Source organism: Lampetra fluviatilis, chromosome 38 (genome assembly GCF_964198595.1).
Source record: "Lampetra fluviatilis chromosome 38, kcLamFluv1.1, whole genome shotgun sequence".
NCBI lineage: Eukaryota > Metazoa > Chordata > Hyperoartia > Petromyzontiformes > Petromyzontidae > Lampetra > Lampetra fluviatilis.
This window is the reverse complement of record NC_136312.1, coordinates 4,128,672-4,145,165: the sequence shown is the minus strand read 5'-3', so window position 1 is coordinate 4,145,165 and position 16,494 is coordinate 4,128,672. Positions and strand designations below refer to the sequence as shown.

The 16,494-nt window shown below is 53.4% G+C and overlaps 1 protein-coding gene across 1 annotated transcript in view; it reads right to left on the bottom strand.

The window, feature by feature from the left end:
* NISCH (nischarin) overlaps nt 1-10,670 on the bottom strand; it is a 28,235-nt gene extending 17,565 nt beyond the window's left edge. The window contains 8 exon segments of the mRNA XM_078874245.1: nt 439-534; nt 871-966; nt 1,659-1,864; nt 2,436-2,484; nt 3,457-3,642; nt 5,163-5,246; nt 10,379-10,405; nt 10,407-10,670. Coding sequence (XP_078730371.1) covers nt 439-534; nt 871-966; nt 1,659-1,864; nt 2,436-2,484; nt 3,457-3,642; nt 5,163-5,246; nt 10,379-10,405; nt 10,407-10,670 — 1,008 coding nt within the window.
* Between the last annotated feature and the right edge of the window lie 5,824 nt (nt 10,671-16,494).

Below are 16,494 nucleotides of genomic sequence, written 5' to 3'. Positions count from 1 at the left end.
CTCCATACGTTCACCCTTTCCCGTCGCGAGACGTAATGCAAGTTGCGGGGTGGTGGGCGACTCGTTCACCGCTGAATCTCGGAACGCGTGAGAGGCTCAGCGTTCAATCTATTTAGAGAGGTGCAGTAGCGCCGTTGTTTTTAAACACGTTGCACTCACCGCAGAAAACTGCAGCGACACGACCGCCCAGAACTCTACGATAGCCGGAGCCAAAACTGTGCCACAGGCCCTCCCGCGCAGCCTTGTGGAAGCATCGGTACCGGTAAAGATATTTTATTTTTTCTTCTGGTGTAACGGGATTACATTCCTGGTACCACTCCCAGAGCCGCCCCCATTCCTTGGTGCCACCCACAGATTCATAATGCCGCCCCCATTCCGGGCGCTGCCATAACTTCTCACACTGTCCCCTTACCCTTGCCGCCCTCACCCCAGGCGAACCTGCAGGTTGTCGGTGGAGTGGTGCATGGCGAGGGTGGCCAAGGAAGACTTGAGATTGGCGAGGCCCTGCACCTGCTTGGCGTCGCTGTGGTTGATCTGTGTACAAACCACCACCACCACCACACAAAATCTACAATACACACGAGGTGTCCACCATCGCGGACACAAACACGCCAGCATACACACCGTTACCACGCCACATCGGCGCATCCCAAATCGAGTGGCACAGCCTAGCAAGAGCATGCTCTGGTGGTGTGGTAATGCAGTCATGTGGTGGTTTGCCAGTGTGGTGGTGCGTCGGCGCAGGCAGCGGTGTGTTAGTGGGGTGATGTGTTGGTGTGGTGTGTTGGTATGCGAGAGGTGTGGTAACGTGGTGGGTGTGTTGGCATGCTCGTGGTGGGGCTGTGGAGTGGTTAGGCGCTGTGCACACACCTCCACATGGTGCAGCGAACGGAAGAGCGACAGGTCGAAGGGCAGCCGGCATTCCTCAATGTTGCTGCTGCCAACACCATCTGGACGACCGCATATCTGTGGGCGGCAGGGTTCACTTAAACAAAAAAAAAATCATGCATTCGCATCCGTTCTGTAACGCTTTCTGCCGTGCGTTTGTCCTCAGGATCTCCCTTGGAAGAGGAGATATGTGGAGGGCCATGATCATTTTGTTTCCAGTAGGCCGCGATGATTGCCACGCGTTTTTGAACCAAGTAGGATTTGCGGCGTAGTTTGTCGAATTTGGTCAAAGGTGGACCGTGACGCTGCCACGCCGTGGCATCCTCTCGTTCGAATGACGTCACAAGTTCTTTAGCGACCACCGTTAAGCGGGTGGCACGCACACACACACCGCAGGTTTTCCCCTTTAGAATCAACATGCATTTAGATGTTAACGACCTCGCCTGGTTTACAGAAGGTCGTGGGTTTGATCCCAACCCCGACGCCTGTATATTTGGAGTTTGCATGTCTCTCTCCCAGTGATCGTGTGGATTTTTCTCAAGGATCCTCCGTTTTTTTTCCATCCGCATTTAAAAAATCAACATCACACGTTTAGAGTATTTGGCTGCTATACGTTTCTAGGCGATAAGCCATTAAGTTGTGGACAGGTCGCTTCTGAAAACGATCTACATAGCTTGGCGGGCCTTACCTGTTTAAAAACAAAAATAGTATTAACCAGCGCGGCCTGCCGGATTCAAACCGCGAACCTCTGCGACAAGACGACGAGTCACCTTGAGGTACTTGAGTCGGCACGCAAAGTCCAGGACGTGCGCCAGGTCCCGGCGAGCGTCGAGCGGCAGGGACGGAGGACCCCCGGCGGGCTCTGGGGGGCCCGTGGCGGCGAGGTGGGGCTCAGAGAGGCGCAGGCGACAGGTGATGGCGTGCAGCTGCAGCGGCGTGAGACTGAACGCCTCTCCCCCCGCCAGCACCTCCTCCCCTGCCACACAAAGATCCCCCGCGTAGCCTCAACAGATTGTTGGGGCAAGTGATGTTAGTGAGGGGCACCTATGGAGGCTGGCACGGCACGCGCGGGGGTGGGTGGCCAGCGCCACGCCCGGCCGCCTTTGTCGCCCCAGTGGCAATGTTTACACACCGCACCGGGTACTCATTTAAGCCTGAGTCGACCTAGGGGAGGCCCTAAACCTGATTCAGATAATCTTCAATGGTGTTGGCCGTGAGCGGGAATCGAACTCGGGTCGCTGGGTTCATAGCGCAGCGCGCTAACCGCTGCACCACCGCTCCCCACCGCACTAGATGCTCACACAAAGACAAAGATCTCCCGTATAGCCTTAGGAGACTGTTGGGGCAAGTGCTGCTAGCAAGTACCTATGAAGGCCGGCACGGCACACGAGGCCAGCATCACGTCCGGCCGCCTTTGTCTCCCCAGTGACGATGTTCTTACACACCGCACAAGGTACTCAGTTGAGGCCGAGTTGACCTAGGGGAGGCCCAGGAGCAAGTTCAGACAATCGCCACCGGTGTTGGCTGTGAGCGAGCGCTGCCGATACCTGTAGTGAAGAGCTCCTCCGCCAAACTCGCCGTGATCCCGTTCACCTCCTGCAGAGATAATCGTGCCGGGGGTGAGGGTTCAGGGCGATCAGGAGAAAGATGCATTCACGCACAAGCGTGGCACATCTTCTTGGTTCTTTCGGTAAAGTCACGTAGAAGGGAAAGAATAAAATAATAAAAATAAAACATAATAAAATAATTCTCACGACGTTTCGGCCACAACGCAAGCAGCCGTCCTCAGGTGAAGAACAGGTCTGTCGGAAAGACAGAGTCTGAATGAGTCTGGAGTGTGTCATTCAGACTCTGTCTTATCGACTGACCTGTTCTTCACCTGAGGACGGCTGCTTGCGTTGTCGCCGAAATGTCGTGAGAATTGTATTTTATTATGTTTTATTTTTATTATTTTATTATTTCCTTTCTACGTGACTTTACCGAAAGAAGCAAGACGATGAATCCCTGCAGTCACGAAAGCTTTAAATCGGAATTTAAGCGTGGCTCACGTAACGCTCTCGAACGCGCGTTTGCCTTCGGAAGTATTCTATTAGCGGCACGGAAACCGGCGGGAAGTCGTCGGGCCAAAATTCGCCGTCGCCTAGCGACCAGCTCCCTTAAAGTCCTTACCCAGCATCCTCTTGGGTTGGAGCAGGGCACGCTCAACTTGCAAAACAGTACTTCTTTTAGCTCTGGTTCATCTCTTCAAGTTTTGGGCAGCCCGCTGATCAATGTGGCCGGTTTTCAAAGGGGCGTGTCCCTAATCGCCACACAACTTCATACCCAAGATGCATCAGTTTAACTTACAGATGTACAGAAATAAGCGTGAACCTCTGCAAGACAAATACAAAGATCCCCCAAATAGCCTTAACAGACCGTTGTGGCAGGTGCTGTTAGCGTGCAGCACCTATGAAGGCCGGCACGGCACACGAGGTGGGTGGGTGGCCAGCACCACGCCCGGCCGCCTTTGGTGAGGCCCTCCTTGACAACCGGGTGGGAGGGGGCGGAGGAGGGGGGGGGGTCACTCACGTAGAAGTGGAAGTGCAGGAAGGTGGCGAGTGCCGGGGGGAGAGGCCGCCCCCTCCGCACCTCCAGCAGGGCCTGCAGGTACTGCTCCAGCTCCCGCTGTCGCCTAGCAACCAGCGCCCGCGAGTTCTTACCCAGAATCCTCTTGGGCGGCAGCAGGGCACGCTCCACCTGCTTCTGCAGAACCAGCTGAGGGTGACCGCGGGGGGGGAGGGGGGGGGGTGGAGGGTCAACGAGGTCAAAGATAAAGGCGCAGCCCTGCAATCTCTTCCTCAAGCCGCTGCTGATGCTGGAACGGCACACAGAGTGGATATTTTTGGCCTACTCTTCCGCGAAAGGACTGCAATTCTTATGTTATTTTAATTCACGTAGTGCCTTAATTGCTCATTTGCACAGCGGAATAGTGCGATGAGATGAGATGAGTTCATGGGAGGTGATGGTCGTGCGTGACGAATATGACGATGCGTGAAATCAACGATGATGAGAGTGACAAAGAGTGGTTAATGATGAGTGAGTGCGACGGATTGGTCGGGAAGTTGGGAAGAGGGACGGAGTTAGCGATGGGGACGGGAGCTCAGAGAGAGAGAGACTGCAGCTCGGATTGTGAACGGAGAGGGCGAGGAGGAGCGCAGAGTGAAACGAGGTGAAGCGAGATACGTTGGGGCGAGAACGTGCGCAAGTTTTGTAAACCAGGGTGAGGAATTTGCTCAGGGAGTTTAAAGTTTCGTTTTGTTGAACCAGGCCAGAACTCAGAGAGACTGGGGGGGCCAAGGCTTGTCGCCAGTAGGAGGCGACTGCTATATAAATAAATATATAAATAAATCCCGCGGTGACGCTGGCACAGGTCGGCCGACTCTTGCGAATTACGTCACGGGATCTTTTTAAATTATTATTTTTTTCATCGAGGCGATGCGCAGGCCGCGTTACATCACGTTGTGACTCACGCGCATGCCGCACGCCGTCGGCATAAACTACACCGGTGATGAACAGCAGGGGATGGAAAGATGGGGGGGAGCATACCGCCTGCCCCAAAACAGATGGGGCCCCACTGAAAGGGGGTGAGGGTAGTTTTTTTTTGTAAGGGAGGGCATGACAAGGAGAGGGAGGGAAATAATCGAAACAGCGCCTATCTAAATATATAAAATGGAAATTTGTGAATGTGTGTCTGTTCGAAATGTTTAGCGTACTTCCCAACATGCAACAAACTTGAAATTTGGCATGTGGGTAGCTTCCAGACTGTACACAATGCTAAAAGTCTAAAAATAGACTTTTGTATTTTGGGGGGGGGGGCGCAATAATGTATATACTTTGCACGGCAAGTGATTGGTGCTTTGTGACGTCACCACATTTGTGGGGCTATCTGCCCATGTATCGTGATTGATGATGATGATGGTGAAGCAGGGTTGATCCTGCACAGTTCTGCTGTGCGGGGGAACCACCATGCATAGAAACAGAAAGAACAGTAAAAAGCCATTGTTCCACTGTACTATGCTTCCACGTCTATGCTCCCCACTTTCAAGAACCCACACTCACCAGCCGCGATAAAGGATGGCCAAACGGCCCCCACGACTAACACGGCAAGCCTTCATTTGGCAGTGCACAGACCATGGCTGATGATGATGACGATGATGACGATGATGATGATGATGACGACGACAACTTCTTACCACTGGCATTGTGGGACAGGACAGTGGTAGGCGCACACTCACTCGCTCGTGGAGATCGTGGAAGGCGCTGTAGCGATGTTTTACGGTCCAACGGTGTCTTCCGACCCGCACCTCTATGATGTAAACCTGGAGGCAAGACACACAAATATGAAGATCCCCCGCCCTGTGAAGCCTTAACAGACTTTCGGGGCAAGTGCCGTTAGCGAGCAGCACCTATGAAGGCCGGCATGGCACACGTGGGGGTGGGTGGCCAGCACCGCGCCCGGTCGCCTTTGTCTCCCCAGATGGCAGCATTTACACGCCGCACCAGGTACTCATTTGAGTCTTGAGTCTAACTCGGGGAGGCCCAGGATTGGTTCAGATAATCGTCACTGGTGGTGGTCATGAGCGGGAATCGAACTCGGGTCGCTGAGTTTATAGCGTAGCGCGGTAACCACTGCACAACCACTACTTGACACGTATCTACACACACCCATATATATAGATATACCAGATGTACCAGATGTATACACACATACTTGAACCAAATCTCCCTGGATGGACCCACACGTGTCAGTCTCAGAAGCTAAGCAGGGGGGGCTTAAACCTGGACGGTGCTTGTTCGGGAGCCCACCATAAATACGGCACTCCCATTATTGCACTGTACTTCTATGCTCCCCACCACCAATCCGCACTGACCAGTATGGTCAAGCATGGTCGAACAACCCCATGACTGGCATGGGGAAAACATCGTACGGCAGTGGATTGACAATCATTAACATCAGCGAGAGGAGTCAAACATTAGCCGGCACTCAGACACGCCACTGTCCATTCCTATGCACACGACCACCTCCGTTGCCCTGTAAGGTTGACGTGACGCTCAGTCAAGTGAGCACTTCTACGCAAACACAATGACGGAAAAATGATGACAGTGAAGGAAAAGGCGAACTTGTGAATTGTGACCCCACGTTTATATCTAACGAGTCAAGCCCGTGCACTAAGCCTGGCAATGATTGATATCTTCTTGGTTCTTTCGGCAAAGTCACGTAGAAGGGAAATAATAAAATAATAAAACATAATAAAATAATTCTCACGACGTTTCGGCCACAACGCAAGCAGCCGTCCTCAGGTGAAGAACAGGTCTGTCGGAAAGACAGCGTCTGAATGAACACCAACAGGCTTGGCAGCGTATATTTAAGCTGGGTTAGGGGAGGAAGGGCGCCTTGACAAAATAATTTGCATATCAAGAGGAATTTAGCATATGATTGATATGGTTTACTGTCCAAGCCAAGAGAGTAAGTTCTGCGGCCTTAGGACTTCTTTCTTCAAACTGTGAGACATTAACATTCACTACCTGAAACTATCTTAATTTTTGCCTGTGAATGATTGAAATTGAAAGTGGCGTCACAATGTGGTCCATGGTTTCAGGTACAGACTCACATAGACTGACAATGAGATCCACGGACTCCCATAGACGTCCATAGAATCACGTGTGAGATTCGTAAACTTCCGACACCAGACCTGACGACTCATAGAGACCCATAGGCAGTGGCGTTACTATGTGGTCCCGTGGTTCGAGATTGGTGACTGCAGCCGCACTGCGGGCGATAATAACTTTCCATCGGTGCAGGAGGTAGCCGCATCCGATTCGGTTCAGCACAGAACATTGCTTCTTGGGTAAATTGAAAACGAGAGGCTCTTCTTTTGGGCGGCGATTAACTCTTTCCCATTCTGAGACGTCTGCAAGTTGCAGGGTGGGTGTCCCGTCCACCGCCGAATCTCGGGACGCGCAAGCTGCTCAATATTACTACAGGTAGGAACAACAGGTTCCACACTGCTCACCAGGGATTATTTGTCTGTCTGTCGTGCATATTTGTCTGTCGTGCACGAATGCGCTGTCCAACCAAGTTCCTACCTGCCCACTCCGAAGGAACGTGTTTTTATTAAGAGAGGCGTAGCGCCGTTGTTTTTTAAAACGTTGTTTTCACCGCAGAGAACTGTAGCGACACGACCGCACTCTGCGATAGCTGGCGCCAACCTCTGCCACATGCCCTCCCGCACGGCCTTGTGGGAGCCTCAGTACCGGTAAAGTTATTTAACTCTTTCTTCCGGTTCCGTTTTGGAATCGTTACACGTATGTCATTGGAACGGGGGAGGGTAAAAAGTGCACATTAGCAATGCTGGCAATGTACCAGGTTGCTTGCTCTACACGGGGTCTCCTGATTGAATGAGGATGCACGTGAGTCTTGTAAAATTGTCTCGTTAAATAGCATGGTTCATGCAAACCGCGTCTCACAACCCTGCACGATCCACAACACAGAGAGATGCCAACGAACTAAGATGTTTTCAGCCAATTAATGAGGGTTTATATACGTGGGGGAAGCGGAGCACCCTGAGAAAACCAACACGCAGGAAGGGGGCAATGCTATCCCATACAGATGGAACAGATGGCGATTAGTCCACAATTTCTCTACCACCTTCTCCTGGCAAGCCAGTATTGGTTTGGCCATGTTTGTTTGTTGTAGTTCAGAGTTAGACTGATGGCCTTAATCTAAGTTGCCTTGTGGTTGTTGTTGTTTGACTTGCATCCCATTGGGATTTTTGCACACAGCGTTGGTGTACGGTGCTTTTTCTGCAATATTTTGCTGTCTTTTCTTGGATTTTCTGTTTGCACTAAGTCACATAGTCACTTTAAGATGTTTTTTGCTCATGTTTTTGTTTTTTGTTTGTTGCGGTTGCACCCGATTCAAGAGCCGAATGGCTCACAGGGCTCTACCTAATAAATGAACTTGAACTTGAACAGTGCATGTCGCCTGGACGCTCACGGGAACGGAGTTTCGCAACATTCGCGTGATCCGGCAACCCTCACTGCCTCCATCGTTGGATTGCAGCTGTGCCGAGCCAAAACTACCAAGCGGTGGTACACGATGCCCGTTGCTTTTAATGGCAAGGGTTGGTGGATCACGCAAAGACTTGTGCAACTCCCAAAGGCGCTGGGCTGTGATGTGGCGAGGAGGCAGTAAAGACACTGAGTTTCTGAGCCCGTCTGTGCAGCTGTTCTCGTGTTATCCCATTTGACGAGATGTTAACCTGGAGGTCGTGCGTTTGATCCCAACCCTGACGCCTGCTGCTGTGTATGTGGAGTTTGCGTGTCTCTCTCTCTCATCATCATCACGGTGGCTAGGAGATGTTGACTACCTCGCCTGATATGCAGGGGGTCGTGGATTCGATCCCAACCCTGACGCCTGCTGCTGTATATTTGGAGTTTGCGTCTCTTTCCCCGTGGTCGCGTGGATTTTTCTCCAGGTACTGCGGTTTAATAAGTAGATTATCATTGTAAACAAAACCATAAACACAGCACCACCCCGCCGTGTCACGAGGCTCTGGCGGGGGGCCCTCGCACCTGACGCGGCAGAATTCTAGGCAAGAGCGTAGGCTCTGCTCGGCCTTTGGTTTCTCTCGCAGATGAGGAAATGCGACGGCAATTAACAACAACAACACTTCGATTTAAAGCTTTCGTGACTGCAGGGATTCATCTTCTTGGTTCTTTCGGAAAGAACCAAGAAGAACAACAACACTACCACCACACGTACAAGAATGACACAGACATCCTACACAGCGACACTGATCTAACACACACACGTGGTGCTGGTGGTGGCTGTAGTGGAGATGTATTAATGTGGATGGTGACAGTGGTTGTGGTGACAGTGGTTGTGTGGTGACAGTGGTTGTGGTCACAGTGGTTGTGGTGACATTGGTTGTGGTGACAGTGGTTGTGGTCACAGTGGTTGTGGTGACAGTGGTTGTGGTCACAGTGGTTGTGGTGACAACGGAGATCGTGTGGAGGTGTTCGTGGTTGCTGTGTGGTGGTGATGATGATGACCAACGTGGTGATTGTCCATGGTGATCGTGGCGATGGCAGTGGTGAAGTGGTGATGGTAGTGGTGGTGATGGTGGTGGTGAAGTGGTGATGATGGTGGTGGTGAAGTGGTGATGATGGTGGTGGTGGTAGTGGTGAAGTGGTGATGGTAGTGGTGGTGATGGTACATGCGTTGATGATGACAATGACAGCTGTGGTAACGAGTTTAATGTGAGTGGCTGTGTGAAAGCGATGATCCTGCTGCTGCTGATACTAGTGCTGCTGATGATTCTGCTGATGACGATGATTCTGCTTGTGATGATGTTGATTCTGGTGCTGATGAGGTTATAGCTACTAATGTTGTTGCTTCTGCTGATGATGTTGCTGTTGCTTGTGATGATGATGTTGCTGCTACTGCTGATGTTGCTTGTGAAGATGTTGCTGATGTTGTTTCTGCTGCTGCTGATGTTGCTTGTGAAGATGTTGCTGATGTTGTTTCTGCTGCTGCTGATGTTGCTTGTGATGATGATGTTGCTGCTGGTGATGATGCTGCTGCTGATGATGTTGCTGATGATGATGTTGCTTGTGATGATGATGTTGCTGCTGTTGCTGATGATGATGTTGCTAATGCTGATGATGTTGATGATGATGTTGCTGCTACTGCTGATGTTGCTTGTGATGATGTTGCTGATGTTGTTTCTGCTGCTGCTGATGTTGCTTGTGATGATGATGTTGCTGCTGGTGATGATTGCTGCTGCTGATGATGTTGCTGATGATGATGTTGCTTGTGATGATGATGTTCTGCTGTTGCTGATGATGATGTTGCTAATGCTGATGATGTTGATGATGATGTTGTTGCTGCTGCTGATGTTGCTTGTGATGATGTTGCTGCTGATGAAGTCGCTTGTGATGATGATGTTGCTGCTGATGATGATGTTGTTGTTGCTGCTGCTGATGTTGCTGCTGCTGCTCCTGATGATGTTGCTGCTGCTGATGATGTTGCTGCTGATGTTGCTGATGTTGATGCTGCTGCTGATGTTGCTTGTGATAATGATGTTGCTGATGCTGATGATGTTGCTGCTGCTGATGATGCTGCTGATGTTGTTGATGCTGATGATGCTGCTGATGTTGCTTGTGATGATGTTGCTGCTGCTGATGTTGCTGATGATGTTGCTTGTGATGATGATGTTGCTGCTGCTGATGTTGTTGCTAATGCTGATGTTGCTGTTGTTGCTGTTGTTGCTGATGATGATGATGTTGCTGCTTGTGATGTTGCTGCTGATGATCATGTTGCTGCTGCTGATGTTGCTGCTGCTGATGTTGCTGCTTGTGATGTTGCTGATGATGTTGCTGCTGATGCTGTTGCTTGTGATAATGATGTTGCTGATGCTGATGATGTTGCTACTGCTGTCTCCCTCACCGTGTACGAGTCGACCGCCTCGGCCCCCCACCACCCGCACGGCTCTGTCCACGCCGTCGCCCTCCGCCACGATGGCCATCGCCTCCTTCCCCCGCGGCCGAGAGGTCGACAACGACCACGACGCCGAGGAGGACGAGGAGGAGGAGGACGAGCAGAGGTGGACACCGTCTCCCTTCAGAGCTGACGATCTCAAGGCGCGCCGGGGCCGCGTAGGGCCGTGGCCGCTGCGGCCGACGTTCACAAGTGCGGGGGCGATCGCGGCGGCCACACGGGGGCGCGATCTGACGAACATGGACCCACCCCCCACAACCCCCCACCCCCCCACAACCCCCCACCTCCCCCCACCTCCCATCCCCGCTTCCTCCCCCCACGCCTCCTCCCCCACGCCTCCTCCCCCCACCTCCCCCCCCACCTCCCATCCCCATCTCCACCCCCCACACCTCTTCCCCCCACACCTCCTCCCCCCACACCTCCCCCCCCCCACACCTCCCCCCCCACCCCCCCCCACCACCCATCCCCCTTCCTCCCCCCACACCACTCCCCTCACCTCCCCCCCACCTCCCCCCCCACCACCCATCCCCACCACCTCCCCCCACACCTCCTCCCCCCACACCTCCTCCCCCCACCTCCCCCCCCCACCCCCCCCACCTCCACCCCACCACCCCCCCCCCACCTCCTCCCCCCACACCTCCCCCCCCACCCCCCCCCCCCACCCCCCCCCACCTCCATCCCCACCACCCCCCCCCCACCTCCCCCCCACAACCCCCCACCTCCTCCCCCCACACCTCCTCCCCCACACCTCCCCACCACCCCCACCTCCCATCCCCACCTCCTCCCCCCACACCTCCTCCCCCCACCTCCCCCCATCTCACCCCCCCCCCACCTCCCATCCCCACCTCCCATCCCCACCCCCATCCCCACCTCCCATCCCCACCTCCTTCCCCCACACCTCCTCCCCCCCACCTCCCCCACCTCCCATCCCCACCTCCCCCCCCCACCTCCTCCCCCCACCTCCTCCCCCCCACCTCCCCCCCACCTCCCCCCACCCCCACCTCCACTCCGACCTTCCCCCTATCTCCCCCCCCCACCTCCCCCCACATTCCCCCCCCCCTCCCCCCACCCCCACCTCCTCTCCCCACCTCCCCCCCACCTCCCCCCACCCCCACCTCCTCTCCCCACCTCCCTCTACCTCCCCCCTACCTCCCCCCTACCTCCGCCCACATCCCCCCACATCGCCCACATCCCCCCACAGCCCCCACATCCCCCACCTCCTCACCCCACCTCCCACCTATCTCCTCCCCACACCTCCCCCTTACCTCCCCCCCCACATCTCCCCCACCTCCCCCCACCCCCACCTCCTCTCCCCACCTCCCCCCTATCTCCCTCCCCCACCTCCCCCTACCTCCCCCCTACCTCCCCCTACCTCCCCCTACCTCCCCCCCACCTCCCCCCTACCTCCCCCCCCTACCTCCCCCTACCTCCCCCCCCACCTCCCCCCACCTCCCATCCCCGCTTCCTCCCCCCACACCTTCTCCCCCCACCTCCCCCCCACCTCCCCCCCACCTCCCATCCCCACCTCCTCCCCCCACACCTCCTCCCCCCACACCTCCTCCCCCCACCTCCCCCCCCCCACCTCCCCCCACCTCCCATCCCCACCTCTTCCCCCCCACCTCCTCCCCCCACACCTCCTCCCCCCACCTCCCCCCCCCACCTCCCCCCACCTCCCATCCCCACCTCCCCCCCCCCACCTCCCCCCCCACAACCCCCCACCTCCTCCCCCCACACCTCCTCCCCCACACCTCCCCACCTCCCCCCACCTCCCATCCCCACCTCCTCCCCCCACACCTCCTCCCCCCACCTCCCCCCCATCTCCACCCCCCCCACCTCCCATCCCCACCTCCCATCCCCACCTCCCATCCCCACCTCCTTCCCCCACACCTCCTCCCCCCCACCTCCCCCCACCTCCCATCCCCACCTCCCCCCCCCACCTCCTCCCCCCCACCTCCCCCCCACCTCCCCCCACCCCCACCTCCACTCCCCACCTCCCCCCTATCTCCCCCCCCCACCTCCCCCCACATTCCCCCCCACCACCCCCCACCCCCACCTCCTCTCCCCACCTCCCCCCCACCTCCCCCCACCCCCACCTCCTCTCCCCACCTCCCTCTACCTCCCCCCTACCTCCCCCCTACCTCCGCCCACATCCCCCCACATCGCCCACATCCCCCCACAGCCCCCACATCCCCCACCTCCTCACCCCACCTCCCACCTATCTTCCTCCCCACACCTCCCCCTTACCTCCCCCCCCACATCTCCCCCACCTCCCCCCACCCCCACCTCCTCTCCCCACCTCCCCCCTATCTCCCTCCCCCACCTCCCCCTACCTCCCCCCTACCTCCCCCTACCTCCCCCTACCTCCCCCCCACCTCCCCCCTCCCTCCCCCCCCTACCTCCCCCTACCTCCCCCCTACCTCCCCCTACCTCCGCCCAATGATTACTCAATTTGTATCCATCTTCCGGCCGGGTACGGGTAGCCGGGTATCGGGTAGGGTACGGGTATCGGGTACCCGGTTGGGACCTCTGTCATGGAGTCAACATGGGGGGGGGGGGGGGGGGGGGACCAAACTTCCAGGGGGTCTGGGGGTCCCAACCCAGAAAAATATCTCAATTTGAAAACTAATTTCCTGCCTAAAATATTGAATAATAACACATGGGATGGACTTTTTTTTATACAATAATGTCTAATAGTGTATTGTATTACATTGCTCTGTTTTTACTTTTTTTTACCATTTCTTGTTTCATTGTATGTAATGGCAGAGATAAAGGATGAATAAAGTATACAACCATAACCACAATCATATAAACACTAGCAGGAAGTACCCGGCGTTGCCCGGGTTTTAAAAATATTTCAAAACTACTCTTAATAATGTAACTGCAGTGCGTACTGACTGTGGTGGTACCTGCTTTCACTGCAGCAGTGCATACTGTGGTGGTATCTGCTATGATTACAGCAGTACATGCTGACTCTATAGCAGTATTTATGGACTGTATAGCACAAAGTACTCACCTGTCAGAGTGGCGTGGTGAGGCCTAGTCCCGTGCAGAGCCTCCGGCCTCGCCTAGATTACCCAGCCGGCCAAGGTGTCACCTTGGCAGGCTGGGGTTGGGCTGCTACCCCTGCCCCCCCCCCCGCCCCAGCCACGATCTCCTCGGCCACTCTGCAGTAATAAATAATAAGTATAACCCGTAAAAACAAAGTTTTTCACTATAAATTCTTTATATGCGTGGCAGCGAACTTAATATAAAGGATTAAAAAATATATTAAAAAATATATTCGCGTGTGAAGGACGCGGGGATCGATCCCGCGACCTTTGGCATGGGAAGCGAGGGCACTACCAACTGCGCTACTCCGCCACGCCCTCGATGAACGGGCCAATCGCAGCGCTAGGAAAACCAAACGGACCAATCGTGTTTCGCAAATCCCTCACATTTCGTCCAATGAAACTGCGTATGGTCCGGCGACACACAGACACACACACAGACAGACAGATTTGCGATTTTATATATATAGATAAATCTATGCGTTGATTTATATGAAGACAAGTCCAGATATTGTGGCCAAGGTTTAGCAAATTGTTTTTATTTACATGGCATAGCAAGTATTATTACTGTTTATAGCAAAATATTGGGGAGACATTTTGAGCAAATTTGAATATGGGGGGGGGGGGATGTGTCCCCCCCCCAATATTTATTATAATTACGACCTTGGTGTACAGTACAATAGATAAAACAAAGATTAAGTAGGAAAAATCGCGTGACCAAACCTCACCGTATGCTGGGAACACGTGACCTGGGACCTGCAATGGGCTGCACGTGCCGCAATGTGGCAGCGTCATCGCGAGCAGTGCAGTAGGAGGACTTTACATGCAGGAATCTCGCGATAGAAATTTGGTGCTAATGGTTAAATCCACGATGATGGGCAAAGTTTGAGTGTGTGCATGCCAAATACAAGAATTAATAGGATTTCCCGAAAGAGTGCCATTGAATTGAATACTGTTGACTATCCAGGCTAAATATGGTGATGGGGGCATGGGGAGAGATGTGGGACTCCGCACCGCCATTTTGTACACAAGGCCCCGGTGTCTCTCGACAGGCCTGCTCATGACGCACTCTCTGCCGTCACAGATCACGTGCCACGTACAATTGCCTTGCTATACATTTGATCATTTAATCATAAGTACCGCACCAAGCCGTGTAATTTTCGTGAAGAATAGATTGCATGCAGTACGGGGCCGTCCATAAATGACGCGATTTTGGACGACATTTGACCCCCCCCCCCCCTTCGTCACACGACGTCACATAAAGTCAGACCCCCCTGCAAATATGAGGTCACAAAGCTCTGCCCCCCCTCCCCCCCCAAAAAAATAAAACATGCTTCAAATCGCTTTAAACTATTGTCATTGTAGTGCGTATTTAATGTGGCGCTGCACTCTGATGTTGTAGGATAAAACATTTATTAAAAAGTCTATTTAATTAAGTAGAACGTGTTGTCTATATTTGTTTAAAGTTGCGCATTTTGATGTGACGTCATATTTCTCAACCCCCCCCCCCTCGTCACACATCGTCACAAATGTCTGACCCCCCCCCCCCCCCCAGGTGCGTGACGTCATCTATGGACGGCCCCTACATGCGCCTGTGTAAGCGAGCAACCAATTTTTGTCAAGGTAAAATTCACACCGGGAATTTAGTTTTGCGTTGTTACACAATGCGATAGAATCTTAACCGATGGCATTCACTTCGATCGTCTCCACCACGTGCACGTTCCCACGGCCATCGGCGACAACTGCGCGAACTCGCTCCGCCACCACAGCCTGACCTCGCACACGGTCAATTATGACCGCTTGTTCCACATTGGCGGCCAAAACTCGGGGTTGTGGAGGCGGAGCGCGGCGTTGAACTCTGTAGTCACGAGCTGGGGTCCAACGCGTGAAGCAGGCGCGTGCGGTTGGAGGGGGGGAAGAGGGGAAAATACAAGATACAAATATCACTTGGTCACAACTTGCACACCGGGTGTCGCATCCCTCGATCTACGAACGTTCGGATTATGGAAATTTAGCGTGAGCGCAAATGACAAAATACGGACACTTTTCGATCAACGAAATCTATTATTTTGCATTTACGAAAATTAACACGGCACATGCCAGGAGATCAAACAAAAAGCTCGCGGGGAGGCTGCGTCATCTATCCGCGGCAGCGTCACGGTGTCCCTGCAGTGCAACAATAACTACTCCATATCGCCTTGCCAGTCATTCCAACATGCAGCAGATCTTTTGGTCAGTTCCCTGAAAAGTTGACATGTTAAATCTTGACTTAAAGCTTTCGTGACTGCAGGAATTCATATTCTTTGGGTCTTTCGGTAAAGTCACGTAGATAGGTTGAAATAAAATAACAACCGATCTACGCGACTTTAGTTAAAGACCTAAAGAATAGGTTACATATTGTTGTTTTAAATTAATATTATTAAAAATGTTATTATCTATATTCCATATTATTAGTTTTGTATTGTGAAAAGTAACATAGGTGTATATTTGTACGTTAGGGGTAGAGTTGTCATGACTGTCCAAAACACAACCCTCATTTTTTGTATTAAGTTAATGGCGATAAGCAGTTCCGAGTTACGAACTCTCGTTTTACGCATCACTTTCATGAACCGGGAAATACTGCCTGTATTCTGTGCAGTAAATCGACAGCTGAGTTCACACTGCGAATGCTTCGAGAGAGAAAACACCCCTCAGGAATAGTCCACGAAATGGTACAACCCCACGTCACGTCACTGGTCACAAGGAGAGAGACTCAAGCAGCCATGTTTTGGAGGCACGAGGTGTAGTTGAAGAATTGGACCAATTCTTAAACCACATCAATTCCATACACCCAGCTATCAAATTCACCATGGAGGTGGAAAAGGATGGCAAGTTACCATTCTTGGATGTTTTAATCTAAAAATGACCTGATGGCTCAATGGGACACTCTGTCTAGAGGAAAGCCACCCATACGGATGGATGCCTACCTAAAACCTGACTCCCACCACCATCCATCCCAGAATAATTCCCTCATCAAAG